This window comes from Oncorhynchus clarkii, chromosome 13 (genome assembly GCF_045791955.1).
Source record: "Oncorhynchus clarkii lewisi isolate Uvic-CL-2024 chromosome 13, UVic_Ocla_1.0, whole genome shotgun sequence".
Taxonomy (NCBI): domain Eukaryota; kingdom Metazoa; phylum Chordata; class Actinopteri; order Salmoniformes; family Salmonidae; genus Oncorhynchus; species Oncorhynchus clarkii.
In genome coordinates, this window is record NC_092159.1 from 42,866,063 (window position 1) to 42,890,793 (window position 24,731).

General features: G+C 44.5%; 1 protein-coding gene across 3 annotated transcripts in view; it reads left to right on the forward strand.

Moving 5' to 3' along the window:
• The window catches only part of LOC139364775 (sphingosine 1-phosphate receptor 2-like), a 41,096-nt gene extending 23,188 nt beyond the window's left edge, over window positions 1-17,908 (forward strand). Inside the window, exons 1-3 of one of the 3 annotated variants that reach the window (XM_071101832.1) lie at window positions 1,557-1,661; window positions 14,322-16,974; window positions 17,038-17,908. In XM_071101832.1, the coding sequence (XP_070957933.1) occupies window positions 14,489-15,610 (1,122 nt within the window). In that variant the 5' untranslated portion in view covers window positions 1,557-1,661; window positions 14,322-14,488 and the 3' untranslated portion in view covers window positions 15,611-16,974; window positions 17,038-17,908. Of the gene's footprint in view, window positions 1-1,556; window positions 1,662-13,169; window positions 13,359-14,321; window positions 16,975-17,037 lie in introns of those variants that run through there. The other 2 variants (XM_071101831.1, XM_071101830.1) reach the window with 2 other exon arrangements.
• The last annotated feature ends 6,823 nt before the right edge of the window (window positions 17,909-24,731 follow it).

Below are 24,731 nucleotides of genomic sequence, written 5' to 3' on the forward strand. Positions count from 1 at the left end.
AAAGCTAGGGTTAGGTTTAGAATAAGGGCTAGCGTTAAAGCTAGGGTTAGGTTTAGAATAAGGGCTAGCGTTAAAGCTAGGGTTAGGTTTAGAATAAGGGCTAGGGTTAGGGTTAGAATAAGGGCTAGGGTTAGGTTTAGAATAAGGACTAGCGTTAAAGCTAGGGTTAGGGTTAGAATAAGGGCTCGGGTTAGGGTTAGAATAAGGGCTAGGGTTAGGGTTAGAATAAGGGCTAGGGTTAGGGTTAGAATAAGGGCTAGGGTTAGGGTTAGAATAAGGGCTAGGGTTAGGGTTAGAATAAGGGCTAGGGTTAGGGTTAGAATAAGGGCTAGGGTTAGGGTTAGAATAAGGGCTAGGGTTAGGGTTAGAATAAGGGCTAGGGTTAGGGTTAGTAGATAGTTGAAATGTTGCTGATTTGTCTGTAGAGCATCTAAAGATAGACTATCCAAATAGTGTTTCTGCCCCCTTTGCCACTGGTCCTGCTGGTTCTGTGAACTTGAATGCTCTGCCTCTGCTTCTGCCTTGCTCTGGGAACTGACTAAGGGTGATCAATGCTGCAGTGATGGCTGTGAAATCACTTCATGTCATGGATGGAGCCCTGGGGCTCAGGGATGTGGATAGAGAACAGAGACACACTGCTGCCACCTGCTATCAACAGCAAATTCAGTCCCACTAAATCCTGACTGTGAACCATCGGGTTCTTGATCACCTCCTTAACCAAGGCCCTTCTCTGCCCGGTTGCTCAGAAAGGTTCCAAACTTCTTCCTTTTAAGAATGATGGTGGCCACTGTGTTCTTGGGGACCTTCAATGCTGCATAAATGTTTTGGTACCCTTCCCCAGATCTGTGCCTCGACACAATCCTGTCTCGTAGCTCTACGGACAATTCCTTCGATCTCATGGCTTCTTGTTTTTTTCTCTGACATGCCTTTCCAAATCATGTCCAATCAATTGAATTTACCACAGGTGGACTCCAATCAAGTTGTAGAAACATCTCAAGGATGATCAATGGAAACAGGAAACACCTGAGCTCAATTTCGAGTCTCATAGCAAAGGGTCTGAATACTTATGCAAATCAGGTATTTCTGTTTTTGCTGAGAAATTGTGTTTATTTTGTCCATTTTAGAATAAAGCTGTAACGTGACAAAATGTGGAAAAAGTCAAGGAGTCTGAATACTTTCCAAAGGCACTGAATGTTGTACATCTGTTATCATGTATGTTTCAATACCCATTGCTTCTTGACTTTATACACTGCATTGTGTGTCACAGTCCTGCTGATGATTTAAATCTCTCTTCCTTCCTGCACTGACATCTTCAATGCTCCATCTCACTGCATTTGTGTTGATCCCTTCGAGACACTATGGCACTTGGCGTCAAGAGTGAGAACCTGTGGTCAGGGACCGGGGTGGGGGAGGAGGCGTTAAGGGGAGGGAGTGCAGAATGGAACAATCCTCCTGACAGCTAGCAGAGCTCTCAACGAGTATGCTCACAACACCATTAGACGGGCCAAAAATGGAACCCGACAAGGCATCCAATCACAGCAGAGAGCGGTCCTACTCAGCGTGGGACTATGATGGATAATGATAACCCATAACCCTCTGGCTGCTCGAAAAGTCTGAGAGAGATTAGCTAGGAGGAGGAGAGAGATTACTCTACCACAGAGGTAAGATTGCATCTGTCTGGTGCTTTGATGATAACACAACAGCTTTAATGTGATAGAGAGGTAGTGTGAAGTAGAGGTCATCTCAGATCTGGAAATGTAGATCCAAATCGAATTGGATTTGTGATATTCCCATCTGACATTTTTTGCAAAATCAATACCCCATCCGATTCGGATCCGAGGTGGACCAGGTATGACACAAAATATGTCAGAGAATCGGATCCAAATTGGGTCAGGTCTGTATCGGATGCAAATGGAGCCAAAAGATTAAAAGAATGCAGCTTTATTACTGCGCATGCCAGCAGAATGTCTTTGACTTCACAGGCAGGCAGTGAACATTAACACTCAGCGTCATTCTGACCATTTGATATTTCAATTGTTTAAATATTCCAGAATAAATAATGAATTTCTAAATGAATGCATTTATTATGTTAAAATATCTCATAAGAAACATCAGGACACCAAATGCAAATTATAATCAGTATAAAAAAGGAATTCCTTGATCCAGAAGCACGTAGACTGTAAATCCCCCAAAAATATGATAGTGTATTTTCTGACTGTAAGACAAGTTGCCTGCCCACCAGGCCCATCCAAACTAGACCTAAACTATATTAAAACTACGCCTATAATAATAATAATAATAATAATAATAATTATGAACGCAACACAGCAAGATGCATTTCGCAGCATGGGGATGGGTGTTTTCATTAACAAAGAAACAAGGAGTTTACCAAACAGCGCTTCTTCCATGTCATCCTCCAGAGGTCCATTCTGTGTTTTTAGTGTTTATTTTACATCTAGCCTACAGGAACATACACTCATGAAAATGTTATGTTCTTTCAAATATTTACATTTTGTATTCTGTTACGGAACACCTTCATAAACACAACCATATTACATTGGCACGAAGGGGGGTTCTATGGCTTTTCTAGTTAAATGTATTTATTAGACTGGTGGCTATTGGTACTCCTAGAGGCCCCGCTATTCTACTGTTAAATATGATATGGTCATTTTGACCATCATGGCGCTTTTAGGATGAGATGCTCAAAAGTTTTAGTCTTTTATGACATTTGTCTGCGAGTACTGCTAGAGTGTAAAATACACGTTTTGGAAGAGTCAGGTTTAAGGTTCATATTGAAATTATAAAACTGAAATGTTAATGTTTCACATGCATTTTCTGTTGTAGGCCTACATCTAAAATAATAGAGTTGTGGTCTACACTCTACAGCCTTGTATTTTCATAATTGACATCCCTAATTTAAAAATGTCGACACAAGAAGGGAATGGGTTTGTGGCAAAAACGCACTATAGGCGCATCCCCCTCTCCAGAATAAGTCCCCCTCTCCAGAATAAGTCCCCCTCTCCAGAATAAGTCCCCTTCTCCAGAATAAGCGCTCTGTTTCCCGTTAATTTGTGCGCATTCTTTGTTTCATTATGTGACTTGTTTTTTATGTTTTATATATTTAGCTTGAACATGCGTAGAAGTACCTGGCCTGTGCGCAAATGTAGGCCTATAAAAGTTACCATTTGGGAATGTCTGATAGTAGGCCATTTCTGATTGTCTTAACTCGCCACAACTTATGAGCTACGGAGCTTCTCAAAGTAGTTTTGTTCATCACCTCACACAGAAAGCCAACAGAGTGTTGTACATTCATTGGGAATGACCATAGTTCCTCACTATATTTGAATAATCTTTCCAACACTCTCCTTCTTGAGCTTAAGTAACCTCGGTGTGAAATAGCAACATATTGCTGATCCCAGTGGCGGATTTAGGTATAGGCAACATGGGCAGCCGCCGGGGCGGCACTTGGGTGGCCGCGCATAAAAATTAGGAATGGGGACATTTGCGTGATTGGTTTTCTTTTGCTCATTTGCAAGTCACGTCAAAGATATCATGTCACCGTGTGGGACTGTGGGTCAATTAACCTTGTTGGAGTGGGCGCCCTGATTCTAGTTTGTGAGCTAGGCAGGCTACTGCCTGGGTAGGTCTCCCACTCAGAAGTACGAGATTGGGAGGGAGGCAGGGGTAGGTTGACCTCAGGTCTCCCCACTGGAAGCCTGAGGTAGGGGGAGCAGGGGAATCTATCAAATAGCACACCTCTAACTTTGTACACTACTAATGAAATTAGTCAAATCAGTCACACTATGAAATGCTACCAAATAAACCACAATTCATTCATAGTACTGTGAATATATAGTTTCACAGACATATTGTTGCATTTTTTGTCTGGTTTGTGTGAAATGGTTCAGAATAATATAAAACCAGTCTGCACACCACCAAGGTGAACTGGTTTAGTCTTGAGTCGTGGTTGACAGTGTTGGGGGATGGGTGATGTATTGATGCTCGAGTGCCAAATCAACACACATGTTTCTATTTGTCTTTATTACTTATTTTTTATATTTGAGTCATATTTTTATATTTATATAGTTTTAAATGTTATTATTATTTATTTGGGTTGTTCCAAATGTTTTGCTGGGGGGGGGGGGCATAAAAGCTAGAACCGCCACTGGCTGATCCCATGAAATAGGCTACCTCCGTTGTGCAAATACAGCTGTGTCTATTCCAAGCTCATTGGTGAGGCCCAGTTGAAACAAGTTAGTCAACATGTGTCAGCATCCCTGTGGAACGCTTTCGACACCTTGTAGTCCATGACCCGACGAACTGAGGAAGTTCTGGGGACAAATGGGGGTGCAACTCAATATTGGTGTTCCTAATGTTTTGAACCCTCAGGGTACTGTATATGTATGTACGTCTCCGTGTGTCCATGTGACTGAGTACAGTTATACAAGACAATGTTGTGTCTGAGGAATCTCAAACACTGATGTCTAGGTTCACTGGTTTCCCCTGCAGCAGGAGAAAGTGGAGCTGGGTAGCTGTGAGTGCTGCAGTGACAGCAGGTGGGTAATGGAACAGCTATCTGGGAGGGGAGCAGCAGGCACACACAGACACACTGCTAATTGGGGCTTATCAGGTGTTGCTGGGAAAGGGAAAACCACCTGGGGCTTTTGTGAGAGCAGAGCAGGGAGCTATCAGTTGGTCACATGACCACAGTGCGAGGAGGGGGGTTTGTCTCAGTGTGGGGTTAGGAACCACATAATTTTGTCTATCAGCCGGCTCTCTGTCGAACCGTCTGGTTTTACAGCGCCTCAGAACGGGTCTCGAAACAACCACTGGTTTTATTTGGCTGATCTCTCAGTAATAATTGGCGGATCTCTCTGTCCATCATCATCATTTGGATAACCCTTAGAACCTCCCCTCTACATTGTGGACTTCAAAGTGTGAGCAACGCAGGTGAGTTTGGAAAATCTAAAAGTGCGCATCTTAGAAATAGTTTTCACATTTAAAATGTATGTGCCTGAACTCAGAATCACTTGGGCTGGTTAATGAGAGAGAACATTTATTTTTCTAAGTCCCATCTACTACAACCCCCTTTCAAGTCCCACGTTGTTGCACAGTGTTACCAGGCTCTATGTACCAGTCGAACCCAAGGTCCCAGAGGATAAGGTTTCAGAAGATCTTTACTATTCGGACTCGTGAATATTCAGCATGGTTCATTTGAATATCGTACTAAATACACATTGCGTGATAAACTTTGAGCAGCTTTGATTATTATCTGGTTGTTTTAGTTCTGATCATTTGTGGATGTAAAACAACTTTGGTGTTGGAGACAAACAAGATGGGCTACATGGTGACAATATAAACTCAGCAAAAAAAGAAATGTCCTCTCACTAGCAACTGCGTTTATTTTCAGCAAACAACGTGTAAATATTTGTATGTACATAAGATTCAACAACTGAGACATAAACTGAACAAGTTCCACAGACATGTGACTAACAGAAATGGAATAATGTGTCCCTGAACAAAGGGGGGGTCAAAATCAAAAGTAACAGTCAGTATCTGGTGTGGCCACCAGCTGCATTAAGTACTGCAGTGCATCTCCTCCTCATGGACTGCACCAGATTTGCCAGTTCTTGCTGTGAGATGTTACCCCACTCTTCCACCAAGGCACCTGAAAGTTCCCGGACATTTCAAGTGGGAATGGCCCTAGCCCTCACCCTCCAATCCAACAGGTCCCAGACGTGCTCAATGGGATTGAGATCCAGGCTCTTCGCTGGCCATGGCTGAACACATTCCTGTCTTGCAGGAAATCATGCACAGAACGAGCAGTATGGCTGATGGCATTGTCATGCTAGAGGGTCATGTCAGGTTGAGCCTGCAGGAAGGGTACCACATGAGGGAGGAGGATGACTTCCCTGTAACGCACAACGTTGAGATTGCCTGCAATGACAACAAGCTCAGTCCGATGATGCTGTGACACACCGCCCCAGACCATGACGGACCCTCCACCTCCAAATTGATCCCGCTCCAGAGTATAGGCCTCGGTGTAACGCTCATTCCTTCAACGATAAACGCGAATCCCACCATCACCCCTGGTTGGCAACTGACAAAAGTCAGTGAAGAGCACTTTTTTCCAGTCCTGTCTGGTCCAGTGACGGTGGGTTTGTGCCCATAGGCGACGTTGTTGCCGGTGATGTCTGGTGAGGACCTGCCTTACAACAGGCCTACAAGCCCTCAGTTCAGCCTCTCAGCCTATTGCGGACAGTCTGAGCACTGATGGAGGGATTGTGCGTTCCTAGTGTAACTCGGGCAGTTGTTGTTGCCATCCTGTACCTGTCCCGCAGGTGTGATGTTTGGATGTACCGATCCTGTGCAGTTGTTGTTACACTTGGTCTGCCACTGCGAGGACGATCAGCTGTCCATCTTGTCTCCCTGTAGCGCTGTCTTAGGCGTCTCACAGTACGGACATTGCAATTTATTGCCCTGGCCACATCTGCAGTCCTCATGCCTCCTTGCAGCATGCCTAAGGCACGTTCACACAGATGAGCAGGGACCCTGGGCATCTTTCTTTTGGTGTTTTTCAGAGTCAGTAGAAAGGCCTCTTTTAGTGTCAAGTTTTTGTAATTGTGGCCTTAATTGCCTAGCATCTGTAAGCTGTTAGTGTCTTAACGACCATTCAACAGGTGCATGTTCATTAATTGTTTATGGTTCATTGAATAATTCTCAAAATGGTGCCGTAATAATTTTTTGCGTTATTTGTAACTTATTTTGTAGATAATGTTTCTGCAACCGTATTTTACGGCAAAAAAAGAGCTTCTGGATACCAGGACAGCGACCACTCACCTCGGATTAGACTAAGAGCTTCTGGATATCAGGACAGCGACCACTCACCTCGGATTAGACTAAGAGCTTCTGGATATCAGGACAGCGACCACTCACCTCGGATTAGACTAAGAGCTTCTGGATATCAGGACAGCGACCACTCACCTCGGATTAGACTAAGAGCTTCTGGATATCAGGACAGCGACCACTCACCTCGGATTAGACTAAGAGCTTCTGGATATCAGGACAGCGACCACTCACCTCGGATTAGACTAAGAGCTTCTGGATATCAGGACAGCGACCACTCACCTCGGATTAGACTAAGAGCTTCTGGATATCAGGACAGCGACCACTCAACTCGGATAAGATAAAGAGCTTTGGGATATCAGGACAGCGACCATTCACCTCGGATTAGACAAAGAGCTTTGGGATATCAGGACAGCGATCACTCGCCTCGGATTAGACACATATTTTTTTCTACAACAAGCAGGACACACAGGACATTCTCCAAGCACCCGACGGGGCCGACATCCCCGTTATTTGTAAGAGAAAGCGATGCAGGTACAGAGGACAAAGAGCCGGATGCCTCATGAGGACCCGCAGAAGGTGAGTGGGAAAGCTGCCGTTACCGTCAATACTACTCGCCAACGTGCAATCATTGGACAATAAATTAGACGAGGTACGATCACGAATATCCTACCAACTGGACATCAAAAACTGTAATATCCTTTTTCACGGAATCGTGGCTGAAGGACGACATGGATATTCAGTTAGCAGGATATATACTGTACTGGCAAGATGGAACAGTACACTCCGGTAAGACGAGGCGGGGCAGTCTATGCATATTTGTAAACAGCTGGTGCACGAAATCTAAGGAAGTCTCTAGATTTTGCTCGCCTGAAGTAGAGTATATTGTGATAAATTGCAGGCCAGATTACTTGCCTAGAGAGTTTTCAGCTATACTTTTCGTGGCTGTTTATTTACCTCCACCGACAGATGATGGCACTAAGACCGCACTACAGTCAGCTGTATAAGGAAATAAGCAAACAGGAAACCACTCACCCAGATGCAGGGAAACTTAAATCAGTTCTACCAAATGTTAAATGTGTTAAATGTGCAACCAGAGGGTGAACACTTCTAGATCACCTGTACTCCACACATACAAAAATTCTAGATCACCTATACTTCACACACAAAGATGTGTACAAAGCTCACTCCCACCTTCCATTTGGTAAATCTGACAAACTCTATCCTCCTGATTCCTGCTTACAAGCAAAAAATTAAAGCAGGAAGCACCAGTGACTCAGTCTATAAAAAAGTGGTCAGATGAAGCAGATGCTAAACTACAGGGCTGTTTTGCTAGCACAGACTGGAACATGTTCCGGGACTCTTCCAATGGCATTGAGGAGTACACCACATCAGTCACTGGGTTTATCAATAAGTGCACCGAGGACGTCGTCCCCACAGTGACTGTATGTACATACCCCAACCAGAAGCCATGGATTACAGGCAACAGTCGCACTGAGCTAAAGGGTAGAGCTGCCGCTTTCAAGGTGCAGGACTCTAACCCGCAATCTTAGAAGTACTCCCGCTATGCCCTGCGACAAACCATCAAACAGGCAAAGTGTCAATACAGGGCTAAGATTGAATCATACTACACCTGTTCCGACGCTCGTCTTATGTGTCAGGGCTTACAAACTATTACAAACTACAAAGGGATGCACAGCCGCGAGCTGCCCAGTGACACGAGCCTACAAGACAAGCTAAGTCACATGCTCGCCTCGAGGCAAACAACACTGAGGCAGGCATGAGAGCATCAGCTGTTCCTGACGACTGTGTGATCACGCTCTCCGTAGCTGACGTAAGTAAGACCTTTAAACAGGTCAACACACACAAGGCTGCGCGGCCAGACGGATTACCAGGATGTGTACTCTGGGCATGTGCTGACCAACTGGCAGGTGTCTTCACTAACATTTTCAACATGTCCCTGATTGAGTCTGTAATACCAACATGTTTCAAGCAGACCACCATAGTCCCTGAGCCCAAGAACACAAAGGCAACCTGCCTAAATTACTACAGACCCTTAGCACTCACGTCCGTAGCCATGAAGTGCTTTGAAAGGCTGGTAATGGCTCACATTAACACCATTATCCTAGAAACCCTAGACCCACTCCAATTTGCAAACCGCCCAAACAGATCCACAGATGATGCAATCTCAATTGCACTCCACACTGCCCTTTCCCACCTGGACAAAAGGAACACATGTGAGAATGCTATTCATTGACTACAGCTCAGCGTTCAACACCATAGTGCCCTCAAAGCTCATCACTAAGCTAAGCATCCTGGGACTAAACACCTCCCTCTGCACCTGGATCCTGGACTTCCTGATGGGCCGTACCCAGGCGGTGAGGGTAGGTAGCAACACATCTGCCACGCTGATCCTCAACACTGGAGCTCCCCAGGTGTGCATGCTCAGTCCCCTCCTGTACTCCCTGTTCACCCATGACTGCATGGCCAGGCACGACTCCAACACCATCATTAAGTTTGCAGACGACACAACACAACAGCCTGATCACCAACAACGATGAGACAGCCTATAGGGAGGAGGTCAGAGACCTGGCCGGGTGGTGCCAAAATAACAACCTATCCCTCAACGTAACCAAGACTAAGGAGATGATTGTGGACTACAGGAAAATGAGGACCGACCATGCCCCCATTCTCATTGACGGGGCTGTAGTGGAGAAGGTGGAGAGCTTCAAGTTCCTTGGTGTCCACATCAACAACAAACTAGAATGGTCCAAACACACCAAGACAGTGGTGAAGAGGGCACGACAAAGCCTATTCCCTCTCAGGAAACTAAAAAGATTTGGTATGGGTCCTGAGATCCTCAAAAGGTCCTACAGCTGCACCGCATGGCAAGCGGTACCAGAATGCCAAGTCTAGGACAAAAAGGCTTCTCAACAGTTTTTACCCCCAAGCCATAAGACTCCTGAACAGGTAATCAAAGTAGCTACCCGGACTATTTGCATTTTGTGCCCCCCACCCCTCTTTTTAAGCTGCTGCTACTCTCTGTTTATCATATATGCAGAGTCACTTTAACTATACATTCATGTGCATACTACCTCAACTGGGCTGACCAACCAGTGCTCCTGCACATTGCCTATCTGCATTGTGTCCCATCCACCACCCGCCAACCCCTCTTTTACGCTACTGCTACTCTCTGTTCATCATATATGCATAGTCACTTAAACCATATCTATATGTACATACTACCTCAATCAGCCTGACTAACCGGTGTCTGTATGTAGCCTCGCTACTGTTATAGCTTCGCTACTGTTATAGGCTCACTAGTGTTATAGCTTCGCTACTGTATATAGCCTCACTGTCATTTTTCACTTTCTTTTTACTGTTGTTTTATTTCTTTACTTACCTATTGTTCACCTTCTTTGCACTATTGGTTAGAGCCTGTAAGTAAGCATTTCACTGTAAGGTCTACACCTGTTTTATTCGGCTCACGTGACAAATACACTTGGATTTGAAGCATGGGAAACAGTGTTTAAACCCTTTACAATGAAGACCTTTGAAGTTATTTGGATTTTTACGAATTATCTTTGAAAGACAGGGTCCTGAAAAAGGGCTGTTTCTTTTTTTGCTGAGTTTACATAGCTTTGATAATGACCCTATATCTAGGCTATGCAGCATGAGCATACACGTTTGGTGATTCGTCTTCGGCTCCTATCTTGATGTAAATGTGCTCCCTGAAGCGTTTTTGGATTTCCTGTCTCTCTGAATGACACCTGAGAAATGTATGTCTGGTGCTTGTCTTCCTGTCTCTCACTGCTGCCTTTTATCTCTTATTTCCTCTCACTCTTTCCATCCATCCATCCTTCCATCTCTCTCTCTCGCGCTCTCTCTCTCGTGCTCTCTCTCTCGTGCTCTCTCTCTCGTGCTCTCTCTCTCGCGCTCTCTCTCTCTCGCTCTCTCTCTTGCTCTCTCTCTCTCGCTCTCTCTCTTTCTCTCTCTTTCGCTCTCTCTCTCTCGCTCTTTCTCTCTCTCTTCTCTCGCTCTCTCTCTCGCTCTCTCTTTTTACACACTCACAATGGAGACACGATTATCCAGCCTGTACTGTTTGACCAAGGTTCCTGGTCCTGCAGTAGACCATTGAACACTAATGTGGGTTAGAGTAGGGCCTTCAGCCATGGAAATACAGAAGCCTCAGGCTTTAGCTTCTTGCACCAGAGTAAAACCTGGTAGTGGAGCCACATGAATCTCACATAGCACACAGACTTGTTCTCTCATTGGATCTAGGCCTACCTCTGTGTAATCTTTCATCTTAGTCACTCTCATCACACCCTGTTGTTGAGAGGGAGGGAAGGAAGGAATCGTGGCAGGTGTGTCTTGGTGCTGAGCATGTGTTTAACTGTTAGGGCTACAGCAGCAGGGATATGACAGTGATGTGTGATGTATGGGGGGTCAACACAGTGCACAGCTTTGTCTCGTGCCATATGATGTTCGGGACTACAGAGCAGTGGAGCAGGAAGTCTGCTGCTCGCTTGTCCTGTCTGTCAGCTAGTTGCCGTGGAGACGTCTGGGCCTGTGTGGCACAGGGCAGATCAAGGGATGAGACAACAGCACTGCAGGTAAACCAGCCCATCAGGTTTCACACGCTGTCAAATCCCCTGATCACGGAGATGTCACATGGCACGCCAAGGTCTCCACGGCGATGCACAGTCTGACGGGGACTTGAGCTGCTGTCTACGAGCCAAGTCGGAAAACAGTCTGGGAAACTCTCCTTAGAAATCTGAAGAGAACTAAGTGAAAGATGAGCTGAAAGGAAAGAAGAAGCTGCTTCCAAAACACCACATGTCCTCTTTGCTCTGTTCAATCTCAGCCGTTTTTATAGAGCTGGTTTATATTGACTCGTCCAATAACAACATCATTACCGTCTGCAGTAGTAATGTAACCTGATGTAATTACACTGGTGCGGCTGGCAGAGCCACTCAGCCTCAAGCCCTGATTTCTCTCTACTTATGGACACAGGAAACCGGGGGTACGGGCGGAGACCTGATGCTATGATTCCGATAAGGAAATAGGAATATATTAATTGAATTGAATCAACTGTATTGTTCCACAGAGGGGACATTGGATTTGACCCCAGCATAAAATGGGCATACATCAGCACACGTCCAGCGGCTAATACAGTTGCAGCAGCCCTATTGGGAGTAGTCTGACCGGGGTGGGAGTGACTCCAGCAGGGCTTGGTGTGGCTGTGTTATTCAGGCTGGAAGGCAGAAACAGCAGAGCATGCTGGTTATTATTGGTAGCCAAGAGCAGCTGTGTGTGTGTTCAACCTATGTGTGTGCGCGCAGCTGGACTCGTGTGCTGCTCTACTCCGCTCTCTGTGTCGAGTGTATGTACTCTTAGGTGTGTGTGCGTATGTGAAAGAGTGTATAGGGCTATGTTCAGTACATTTCATTCCTGTGAACGGTGCATGGACTGGCACATGACATTGAAAGCCTTCCATGACGGCTTATATGTGGGGGTCTGTGTGTGCTGGTATCAGTGTGTGTGTGTGTGTGTGTGTGCACGAGTGCATGAGGGTTTTGTGTGCGTCACAGCGACGTCTCAGATCCCTGCCTTTGTGTCCAGATGCCATTCCACATGGGCACGCAGCTCATTCCACTCTCCCCAGCCCCGCCCCTCTCTCCACCCTCACCGAGGTTTGTCACAGCCCAGTAAACAGGACGGCAGTTAGACTACCTAGCTAGCTACCTAAACAGCAGTAAAAGTGTTTAGATTAGGGAAATGAAGCAGGCAGCAGCAGCTCAGGCTGTAGAGAGGAGGCGTGCAGTGAACGCATCAGGATCCGGTTACTATGAGCTGTTCTCCAGAGGCATCTCGTTACCGTCGACGTATTTAAGAGCTCAGACTCTAATCAGCTTTCCAGAACCTCTTTACTCCTGGACAGCTTTTATTTTTGTTTTAACAGAGCCTCCTTTTGCTTTCAACACTGTTTTGACTTTTGACTACTGATTCCAAGCTTTCTTTGTGGACCAGTGTGTTATTTGCATGCATTTGTTTGAAAGTAATTTTTTAAACTGTACCATTCAAATGAACAAACGGCTTAATTTTAATTCATTATTGAATGTAAATGTTTAAGGGTAGAGTGGATCTGAAAACCAGTGACACACATCTGCTAATTAAAATGTTATGACCCAACTGTGGCTTTTTACAACTATCTTAACCAATGATCATGAGAATAGATTTTTTCTTTCACTTTAGATTGGTTAATAATATACTTCCCACAAGTCTGGAAAGTCCCCATCTTTCTGTTGTTTACTTACTGGTAGGGTTGTGAGATGCCCTCCAGTGTTTTGGGGGACATCACGTTGCGGCCTGCACCTGGCCCTAGTCTGGCTGATCCACGATCTATGCTGCTATGCTGGTGTTAGAGGGACTTCAATGGAGTTAAATGTTGCTCAGTCCGGACAACGATGGTGTGACGGAGCAGAGTGTTGACAGCAAGGTGCTTAGAAATGGTGAGCGGAATATCCTCGGTAGACGGACAGACCTAGCTGCTGTGTGTTCTAGCCTGACGGACCATTAGGTTCTGAGGCTACAGCCTACAGGTGATCTCTGTCTAGGCTACTGTTCTGGAAGAAAAATCTCTGTTTCCTATGTTTCCTCGTACTGATTTTCCTAGGAATTACAGTTCCAGATTGGTCAAAGAGTCTAACTCTTCATGATAGGTTATTATGATGACGTAAACCTTGCCCTTGAGTCTCTCAATGCTCAACACTAATACACTATCTCTCTACTGCCATTCCAATCCTGTTGCACAGACAAAAGCAGCAACTGTCTGCCTGTGTGGGTGCTTAGCTAGAGATGTAGCAAATGGACAAAGTACACAGTGTATTTGCAGCAGTTGCACATGTGGTCACACACAGTCCTTTCTGTGTAATGCTCAGGGGAGAGTTGTGCCTGAAGGCAGATGCCAGATCTGTCCAGATTGGATCTATTTTTGAACCCTAAGAAATGTCTGATCACCCCAGGTGCACATGCCAAAGCAGGCCCTATGGCAGTAAGAATCAGTCACACACACACACACACACACACAACTGCTGTGATTTGTGTCTTAAGCAAGTCTGGCCTTAATAAACTATTTCACTGTAACACAGACCAACTCATTACTTTGTCTCCCCTAGATGAGTCGACACTTGAATCAACCTTTTTCCCTCTTTTTAAAATATCTATTTAAAGGGACATTTCATTTTTTGTTTAATAAAATTAAAATTCTGCTTCATAGTCATCATCTCCAGCACAACCCCAACATCAACATATGTGGAAATTGTGCTTTTCTATGTTTTGTAGTAAAAAAAGTGTTTCCAATGATATCATCAACCAATTAGTAGGCAATGCCTACTCCTAATTGATTAAAATCACACAATGCACACTATATGCCCTGTTGGTAATCCTGACCATGTCTCTCTGATTCTCTGCAGGTGACCCAACCAAGCTTCCTGGGCCACTGAGACGTGATTCTGGGACGGGCACAGTCCCTCCCCTCAGCCTGCCTGCCCTGCGTCCTCCCCCTGTCTCCCAGACGTCTCCTCTTGAGAGAATGACCATCGGCCCAGACCAGCTCTACCGTCACCATACCACTGTGTGAATGACTCTTTGCCGAAAAGCCACCGTGCTCTGCCACCCCGTTGTTGCCATGAAGAGCAAGTATTCCCAGTACTACAACCGGACCCTGATCCATGCCTACTATGTGTTTGCCAAGGACATGACCTGGGAGGAGTTAGAGGAGCGCACCAACGGGAAGGCCCAGCTCAGCTCCCTCAACATCGTCTTCGTCATCATCTGCAGCATCATCATTCTGGAGAACTTGCTGCTGCTCATTGCCGTGTTCCGCAACAAGAAGTTCCACACCGCCATGTTCTTCTTCATCGGGAACCTAGCCTTCTCCGACCTGCTGGCCGGCTCTGCCTACATCGCCAACATCTTCCTATCAGGGCCAAGGACCTTTGAGTTGGTGCCGGTGCAGTGGTTCATCCGGGAGGGCACAGCCTTTATAGCGCTGGCCGCCTCCGTCTTCAGCCTGCTGGCCATCGCCATCGAGCGCTACATCGCCATCACCAAGGTCAGGGTTTACGGCTCTAACAGGACGTGTCGTATGTTCCTGCTGATCGGGACGTGCTGGGTCACCTCCATCCTCCTGGGGGGCCTGCCCATCATCGGCTGGAACTGCATCAACAACTTGCCTGAGTGCTCGGCCTTGCTGCCCCTCTATTCCAAGAAGTACATCCTGTTCGTGGTCACCATCTTCAGCATCATCCTGCTCTCTATCGGCATCCTTTACGTGCGCATCTACCTGATTGTGCGCTCCAGCCACCAGGAGGCCACCAACTCTCCGGCCTACGCCCTGCTGAAGACGGTCACCATCGTGCTGGGCGTCTTCATCGTGTGCTGGCTGCCCGCCTTCACCGTCCTTCTCCTGGACACCTCCTGCCGCAGGCTGGACTGCCCAGTCCTCTCCAAGGCAGACATCTTCTTCGGCATCGCCACGCTCAACTCGGCACTCAACCCGCTGATCTACACGCTACGCAGTAAGGACATGAGAAAAGAGTTCCTGCGTGTGCTGTGCTGCTGGGGGCTGCTGACCAGCGGGCGCCCCACTGACCGATGCCTGGTGCCCCTCAAGAGCTCCAGCTCTATGGAGCACTGTACCAACAAACACGAACACCAGACCACGCCCATCATGCAGGCAGAGTGCACCACCTGTGTCTGACTCGATGCTATAATCGCACAGTGTGTGTTTCTGAATGTGAAGGTGTGTGCGTGCATGTCTGTTAGACTGGGTGTGTGAGAGGGATAGTGTGTGTGATGGGGCTGTGTGCAGGTGAAGAGACTTAAAGAGGAAAGCACACCTGTGAACCCCCCCCCCCCCCCATCCCCACTCCAGACCTGCCACATAGAAGACCGTCTGTCTGTTTGTCTGGAGAGATGTCACAACATCGTTGACTCTCATTACAATCATACCTGTGTGAATTCACAATCAGCATTCAACCGATTCACCACAGGAGCGTGATTACACAATCATCCTCGAGTGAATTCACTATTATTCAATGAATTCACAATCATAGCTGAGCCTTTTTTTTTCTCTTCTTTTAACAATGTTTTTAAACATTTTCTTAGGGACTTTCACAGAGTGGAGTCACAATCTTTGTTGAGGGAGTCTTGATTATAACGATACCTGAATTCATGTTCTGCATGTCCGCTTGTTTTACATGTATGCGGACTCTCTTATGGAACGCCAAATCCACAGACACCATATGCATAATACATAATCGTGATGCTGAGTTGTTGGAGTGTTTTACTGCTCCCTGATAATGGTAAAGCTTTCACATATTGCACTTTGTAGACATGTAAGCGTTGTGTGATTGTTTATGGCTGTCGCCCTCTTGAAAGGTTAAACCACAGACGTTTCCCTGAGTGAATTATATATGTATCCATACATACAGTACTCATAGGCCATTGCTCATATAGAGAGACGTGAGGCACCCAGGCAGTGACTAGTCCTCACTCAGTACTGCACTCCATGCCGGCCAAAACCCTTACAAGTACCCCTCTAAACCAGGGCTATATATCCTCATATATTAACCTGCATAGATCCCTTTGATTAACTGCAAAAAACAAAAGTACTCTGCTTACGTATATTGCATGACATTCTAACTCCTTTGTAAGAACTAATGTGTATTGGTGTACTCCAGTAAGTTCAGCTTGTTCATTAACATTCTCTCTCTTTCTCTCTCTCTCAAATCTATCCCTCTCGCTTCTACTGTTGTCTTTTGTAACTAACGTTTCCTAAGAGGAAGGCCCAATCAGAAAACACATTTCCTGAAGTGAGTTGGCCCTGATAAATTTCACTCAATGACAGCTACCCAGCAGCCCATAACCAACAGGACTGTTGTCTTAACGATGTTATAGCAACGCAGTGGCAGAGTGTGCTTTCTGTTATTATTGGGCGTTGCTGCAGGGGAATGGGCCTGAATGTAAGTATGAAGTGTTTGGAGCGAGACCGCTCTATTTTTGACAGTATTATTGATCATTGACTTGTCATTGATGTGCAGAGAGTGGGATTAAACAGGGTAGGTCAATCTCACTGCGAAACAGGTCAATCTCACTGCGAAACAGGTCAATCTCACTGCGAAACAGGTCAATCTCACTGCGAAGTCTTAAAAGCAGACCACAACAAAATAACAGGAATATCACCCCCAAGCCAGTCCAGGTAGAATGGTTGAAAAATAGTACAGTGTCCTGTTCAACACAGGAAGACATGGGATTAGTCCAGAGTAGACACGTCTCATCTTCCCCAATCTCAATAATCCCTCTCCCCCTCCATAAACAAGAGAAGATCCCGTTTAAAGGGGAGCACGGGTCTCCATTCCCTTCACACGAGAGGTCGTCCTCTACTCTCTTAGATGCCTAAATAAACTCTACTTCCTCTAACGGCAGGAAGTCCTGTGTTTCATAAAGCGGTTCCTGTTGTTCATGAAGAATCTCATCTGCCTTTGTACAGACACACACTCACTCTCACTTGGCCACGCTTCTGGTCCTCATCATATTTCCATGCAGGTTTTTACAGCCTGCTAGTTAGACAGCGAGCCTGGAATCCAAACTAATATGCTCTGTTACACAATTGTTTCACTTCAAAATAAACTGAGCATATAAATTTAGATTCCAGGCTAGGTCAGACCAGTAGGAATAGTGAAAGCACTTTGGCAGATTCCATATTGCCTGCTCTCTCCTGGGTTTCTTCAAAGACAGCGCAAACATACCCATCACTTCATTCATGTGTTGCCTAACCCTGTATTATTTGTATAAATATATGAATGACTATGTATGTAAGTATGTACAGTATGTATGTATGTAAGAACCGTGTTCATGTATGGAATGTCTTGTGTGTCCAGTAGCACGATGCCTGTGTCAAAACGGTACAGCTTAAACACTAATAGTGGTACATATTATTATTATTTTTTAAATGCATTCCTTTTTATAAAATAAATGAAATATCTGAAGAATCCAATGCGTTTTGTGTGTGTGTTTTTAAACGAGTGAATGTGTGCACACAAAAGTTCATATTTGTGCATGTATTGTATGTAGAAAAACATGTCCTGATACGTTTCACTTTCCAGGCCTATTGCCATCTTTCAAAATCCCACATGGCTGCATGAGGGGTGTAATCGAAAACTGATATTTAATCCAAACATGCTCTAACAAAGTCTAAAAAAAATACTTGTTTCAACATGAAAAAGCTCTATTCAAATGTTGCCATTAAACTTTCTCCATTTAACCTTGGCCTTCACATCTAACAGCACGGTTTTAACTGCTTCCAGACTAACATGAGAAAGAGTTCTGTTGTGTGAAATGTTAGGGGTGACCATGTGGGGCGGGTGAGGTCAGGGAGGGAGAGAAAGAAATGGGGTGTGGCAGGCTTAGTTTTGAGTAATTGTCATTTAATAGAGAGTGGCTGTTTCTCTGGGAGCTCCAGGAAGATGGTAGACAGCCTTTTGAGGGAGAGGTTCCTGGCTGGCCTCGGGGGCAGACTCTGGGCCACAGCCCGGGAGAGGCTGACGGAGTGTGGCCTTGAAAGAGAGTCTGGTCTAGTTGCTGTCAGAAGTCCTGGATTCCTGGATGGGAACATTGGCTAAATCAACCCCAGGAGGCTGCGGTGCGGTCATGGCTAGAAGGGATCCAGCTTTTGTCAAATTAAAGTCTGACTTTTCGTAGCAGGTTAGAACTTACGCAGCAGGTTAGTATAATTAACGTAGCAGGTTATGATACTTTTAGGTTAAGGTTAGGAAAAGGGTTTGGTAAAATGCGAAAATTTACTTTTGAAGTTAATTTGACAAAAGCTGGATCCCTTTTAGACATGACCTTGCGCTGCTGGGAACGTGACCAAGAATTTCCAGCGCGCTCAGCAGGAAGATATGACAGAGTCCAGAAACCTGTAGGTGAAGAACACAAAAAGCATAAAGGGTTACGCTGTGCATTAAGCTCAACTGAAACAGCTGCATATGCTTAAAAAGACATGAACACACGGATGCCAGCCACACCCACAAACAGGCATCCACATTGGAAAAAACAAGACTGCACACTTGCGAGTTTAAAACATACAGGCACTTGGAGTCAGCTGCACATTCCTGTATAGATATATCACAAAAACACACACGCACACACACAAAGGAGCTCATATGCGCTCAGCCTCAAGAAATTCACTGCACATCAACCGTAATGAACTAGTGCCACCTTGTGGTGAAAGACTAATTTTACTTGTACATTTCACTTTAATTCACAGCACTAATTTGTCATATGTTGAGTATGTATTAATATAATTATTTTTTATTTTATTAATGGATAATTTATTTATACACATTCATTATTAACTTTAGTTTTCAGTTGCATAATGCAAATAATATAGATCTATATCTATCTATTCGTTCCATTTGTCCTACCCAAAATAAATATGAAGAGATGCTGACTTATGTTATGTGCTCAATGGCTCTGTGATGATTTTAATGATATTTTACTGCACACACCTGCAATTATTTAGGTTTGTTGCTATTGTGTACTGGTCGTTCCACTAAATGAGTCCCTTTTGCGTCCCTTTGATATTTTAAGTAGAAATTGTGCACCAATATTATATTTTAAAAGCCTGTTATATTAAACGAAGTATCATTTAATATAGAATACGTTTTTAATATCAACAAATACACTATGTACCAGAGGTGTGGACTCGAGTCACATGACTTGGACTCGAGTCAGACTCAAGTCACAAATATGATGACTTGCAACTCGACTTTGACACCAATGACTCGTGACTTAACTTGGACTTGAGCCTTATGACTCGACCTGACTTGATACCCTCCCCAAGCCCAAATATAAAAAATGATACTATTAAAAAAAGTGCGCAGCGCATCAACTCTTCATTTAACGGATTCCAGTGTGAATCGGACAGCAGCCAATCAAATTGTGTGTGGCAGTGCAGAGGAACGCCAGCGGGTGAATTCAGATGGAGCCCTTGGAATGATGATACCCAAAAGTATTATTTTCGGGTATAAAGACGACGCTGTATCAACAAAATACGGATTGCAATTTGCAAAACATGCGGGAAGAAAATTACAGACGGAGGTGCAACAATTTCCAACTTTGTTCGACATTTGTAGCTGCACAAAGAACGGTAAATCGTGGCTAATATATCCGACAGCTATCCATCACACGAGGTTGTGTGTTTATGAGTGTGTTTTTTGCCTGGAGCCTGTATTGTTATGTGCGCTCCTCACTACTTGCCTAGATTAGACTTGTTTATTGACTCGCCACCACGCTGTTTGGAGCTGGAAAAGTTCAAATGAGCACATTTGTGGCAGAGTGCTTCCTAGAATGGTTGTGTACTCTTCCTAACCTGCTGATTACGGCGAGTGCTTAAACTTGTGATTGTGTTAATGCTTCACACAAATCCCACCATCCCCCTCTCTGCTGTACTCCTCAGTTTTGAGCTTTCTCCATTGATAATGAAGAACGGCGGCTTATTTCATCTGCGGCACCGCATTCAGATATGAATTTCTATCTGGAATAGTGTATTCTAAAATAGTTGAAATTGTTTTTCCCCCACATCAATCTACACACAATACCCCATTATGACAAAGCAAAAACAGGTTAAGATTTTTTTGCTCATGAAAAAAAAAATACAAAACTGAAATATGACTTTTACATAAGTTTTCAGATCCTTTACTCGGTACTTTGTTGAAGCACCTTTGGCAGCGATTACAGAGTCTTCTTGGCACACCTGTATTTGGGAAGTTTCTCCCATTCTTCTCTGCAGATCCTCTCAAGCTCTGTCAGGTTGGATGGGGAGTGTCGCTCCAGGTCTCTTCAGAGATGTTCGATCGGGTTCAAGTCCGGGCTCTGGCTGGGTCACTCAAGGACATTCAGAGACTTGTCCCGAAGCCACTCTGCGTTGTCTTGGCTGTGTGCTTAGGGTGGTTGTCCTGTTGGGTTATCCTTCACCCCAGTCTGTAGTCCTGAGCTCTATGGAGCAGGTTTTCATCAAGGATTTCTCTGTACTTTGCGCTGTTCATCTTTCCCTCAATCCTGACTAGTCTCCCAGTCCCTAGTGCTGAACAAAATCCCTACAGCATAATGCTACCACCACCATGCTTCACCGTAGGGAGGGTGCCAGGGTTCCTCCAAATGTGACACTTGGTGTTCAGGCCCAATAGTTATATCTTGGTTTCATCAGACCAGAGGATCTGGTTTCTCATCGTCTGAGTCTTTAGATGCCTTTTGGCAAACTCCAAGCAGGATCTAATGTGCCTTTTACTGAGGAGTGGCTTCCATCTGGCCACTCTACCACAAAGGCCTGATTGGTGGAATGCTGCAGAGATGGTTGTCCTTCTGGAATTTTCTCCCATCTCCACAGAGGAACTCTAGAGCTCTGTCAGAGTGACCATCGGGTTCTTGGTCACCTCCCTGACCAAGGCCCTTCCCCCAATTGCTCAGTTTCCAGGCACCCAGCTCTAGGAAGAGTCTTGGTGGTTCCAAACTTCCATTTAAGAACAATGAAGGCCACTGTGTTCTTGGAGACCTTCAATGCTGCAGAAATGTTTTGGTACCATTCCCCAGAATGTGCTTCGACACAATCCTGTCTTGGAGTTCTACGGACAATTCCTTTGACTTCATGGCTTGGTTTTTGCTCTGAGATGCACTGTCAACTGTGGGACCTTATATAGAGAGGTGTGTTCCTTTCCAAATCATGTCCAATCAATTGAATTTACCACAGGTGGACTCCAATCAAGTTGTAGAAACATCTCAATGATGACCAATGGATCAGCATGCACCTAAACTCAATTTCGAGTCTCGTAGCAAATGGTCTGAATACTTATGTAAATCATGTTTTTTTATTTTATTTTTTAAAATAAATTTGCAAAAATGTCTAAACCTGTTTTCGCTTTGTCATTGTGGGGTAGTGTGTGTAGATTGATTTAGATTTTTTTTTTTTAATAATATATATATATATATATGTTATATACATTTTAGAATAAGGCTGTCTAAGGGTCTGAATACTTTCCGAATGCACTGTATTCAACTTCTCAGATGCATTCAGATTCAGTTTTCTAAATTCAGATTCAAAACCGGAGACATCATCCTAGGCCCTCAAACCAACAAGAGGCAAGGTACAACCAAGCCCACACACACACACCAGAACAACAGTGGAGCGCACCATAGGCCTGCTGAAAGGACGTTAGCTGTGCTTGTCTGGGACAAGAGGCACACTGCAATACAAATACCAATTTCATATGCCTATGAAATGACATATCTTCAAATGACATTACATGAATGTAATACAATGTGCAAATTCCTTTTTAGGTTTTCTACATTGTCAAGGCTTGCAGTGTGCTCCACAACATTGCAATCAAAAATGTAATTCCACTGAATGACCAACTGAGACCTGTTGAGCCCATGCCTGACAGGGAGTGTTTCCCACCACCCATAGCCCTAGCACTGAGGACCAGAGTCAATATCATACACCGGGTTTAGGTATCTGTTCTTCCAAATATTGTAATCAAATCGACAAGGAAAACACATTTACATTGCGCCAGAATTTGTCTCACATGCTTGACACAATCAACAAGTTCTTTCAATGATTGATTTCTATATCAGGCCGTTGCATACATCCTCCAGCTGCTGTTTGAGTCCAATAATTGATGTGTTGATCTCTTCTTGTTTCAGGACTGCATCACAGGCTGACTACATTGCTCGTGTAGCAAAATAAATTTAGAAATCTATATTATTCAATTATTGCACCCACACTGCTCGCGCGTGCCAATGAGTGTCTGCGTTGCCAAGGGCTAAAATAGAAGTCAGTTCTATTTGTGACGCAGATTGCGCTGCAAATCCTGCCTCTCCCATCTCCTCATTGGTTTATGGAAGCAGGTACCCCTGTGCCAACTCCTTATTGGTTATACCCACGTGGGGGACAGAAAGACGAACGAGGTCAGTGGCGATAATGCACCTAATTTATGAAAGTTGCCAATCACAATATAAAGTCAAGAGAAGAAAAAGGTTGGAAGGAGGAGATGACTAGAAACGATTCGATGGCCGTTTTATGTGTGGATTAATTGTCGGAGTAGAGGACCTTGTGCATTTCAGGTAAAATAACAACTCAATGTTTATATCCCAGGACAAATTAGCTAGCAATAGCAAGCTAGCTAAATAGGACAAATTAGCTAGCAACAGCAAGCTAGCTAAATAGCCATAAAGGTTTAAGGCTTTTTGTAATGTAATTGGTTGTTTGTTTTGATATTTTAACATGCGTTCGGCGTGGGGTGACAAAATACATTTATGCATGATGGCAACCGGTTTGGGTTCCATGTGAGACCTCTCCAATTATGCTGCCAATGTGCTGGTCCATAGCAGACATTGAAGAGTCACTCTGCCCTCCTGTTTTCCTTCTTCTTTGATTTCTCCATGTTGGCGAACAGAAATTAGTGACATTTCTTGCAGCTTTAAAGGGAAGGTTTGTGACCATAAATGGTCATTTAGGGTGTTTCTTTATGTAAATGAGACTTTACGTGCACTAGCTCAGTGTTTTAGAACGTGTCTGATTTATCAAGGCAAAATACTTACAGGTGTGTGTAAATCAAGCATACGAGCAATTGCTAAATACCAACCTTTTTGTACTTGCGAACTTTAAAAAAAATTGAAGCTTTTCTTCGCAACATCGATAAATGAGGGCCCTGGTACTTTAAGCGGTACTTGTTAACCAAGCAGGGTGCAGTCCTTTTGAACTTCCTGAATTTATCCATATAGAGTACCACAGTGTGAATCATAATACCCATTAAAAACCTAGTGGTCAAAATGGGAAAATGGTTCTTATCGTTTTCCACTGTTCATTTTCCCCATAGGGGATTTTAGAAACACTTAATAAAATATGGGCTACGTTTTGTGTAGGCTTACCCTGTTGTGACGTTCTGATTACTGTAAATCACCATAGGACAAGGTGACTTTTATCAATACATTTGCCTGTATTTAATCCCCCAAAATGAAATACTAATGAACTACAAATGCCATGATGATCTGGATGAGACTGCATAATCGAGGCAAAGCTAAGAATCTCTAGATTAACTACCATGTAGTAATGAATAAATTGGCAAAATGTCTTTAAATGGACAATTCTGCAAACTGTCTTGTGCAAGTTTTAAATTGATGTAATACCTGTTAGCAAAGGTGTCAGATAGAGATGATGTGCAGGAGCTTGCAGGGAATTGTAGTCTTTCATGATGTCTACTTTGATGCAAATTTTTGTAATCTGAGAGTAAATGGAGACTAATATGTTGATAAAAGTCACTTCTCCGAGAGAGATTTAAATGGCTTATCAAAACGTCACGCCAGGGTAAGCCTACACAAAACGTCACGCCAGGGTAAGCCTACACAAAACGTCACGCCAGGGTAAGCCTACACAAAACGTCACGCCAGGGTAAGCCTACACAAAACGTCACGCCAGGGTAAGCCTACACAAGACGTCACGCCAGGGTAAGCCTACACAAAACGTCACGCCAGGGTAAGCCTACACAAAACGTCACGCCAGGGTAAGCCTACACAAAACGTCACGCCAGGGTAAGCCTACACAAAACGTCACGCCAGGGTAAGCTTACACAAAACGTCACGCCAGGGTAAGCCTACACAAAACGTCACGCCAGGGTAAGCTTACACAAAACGTCACGCCAGGGTAAGCCTACACAAAACGTCACGCCAGAGTAAGCCTACACAAAACACAGTCCTTATTTTGAAGTGTTTCTAAAATCCCCTATGAAAAAAATGAATGGTGGAAAAACGATTGGAACCGTTTC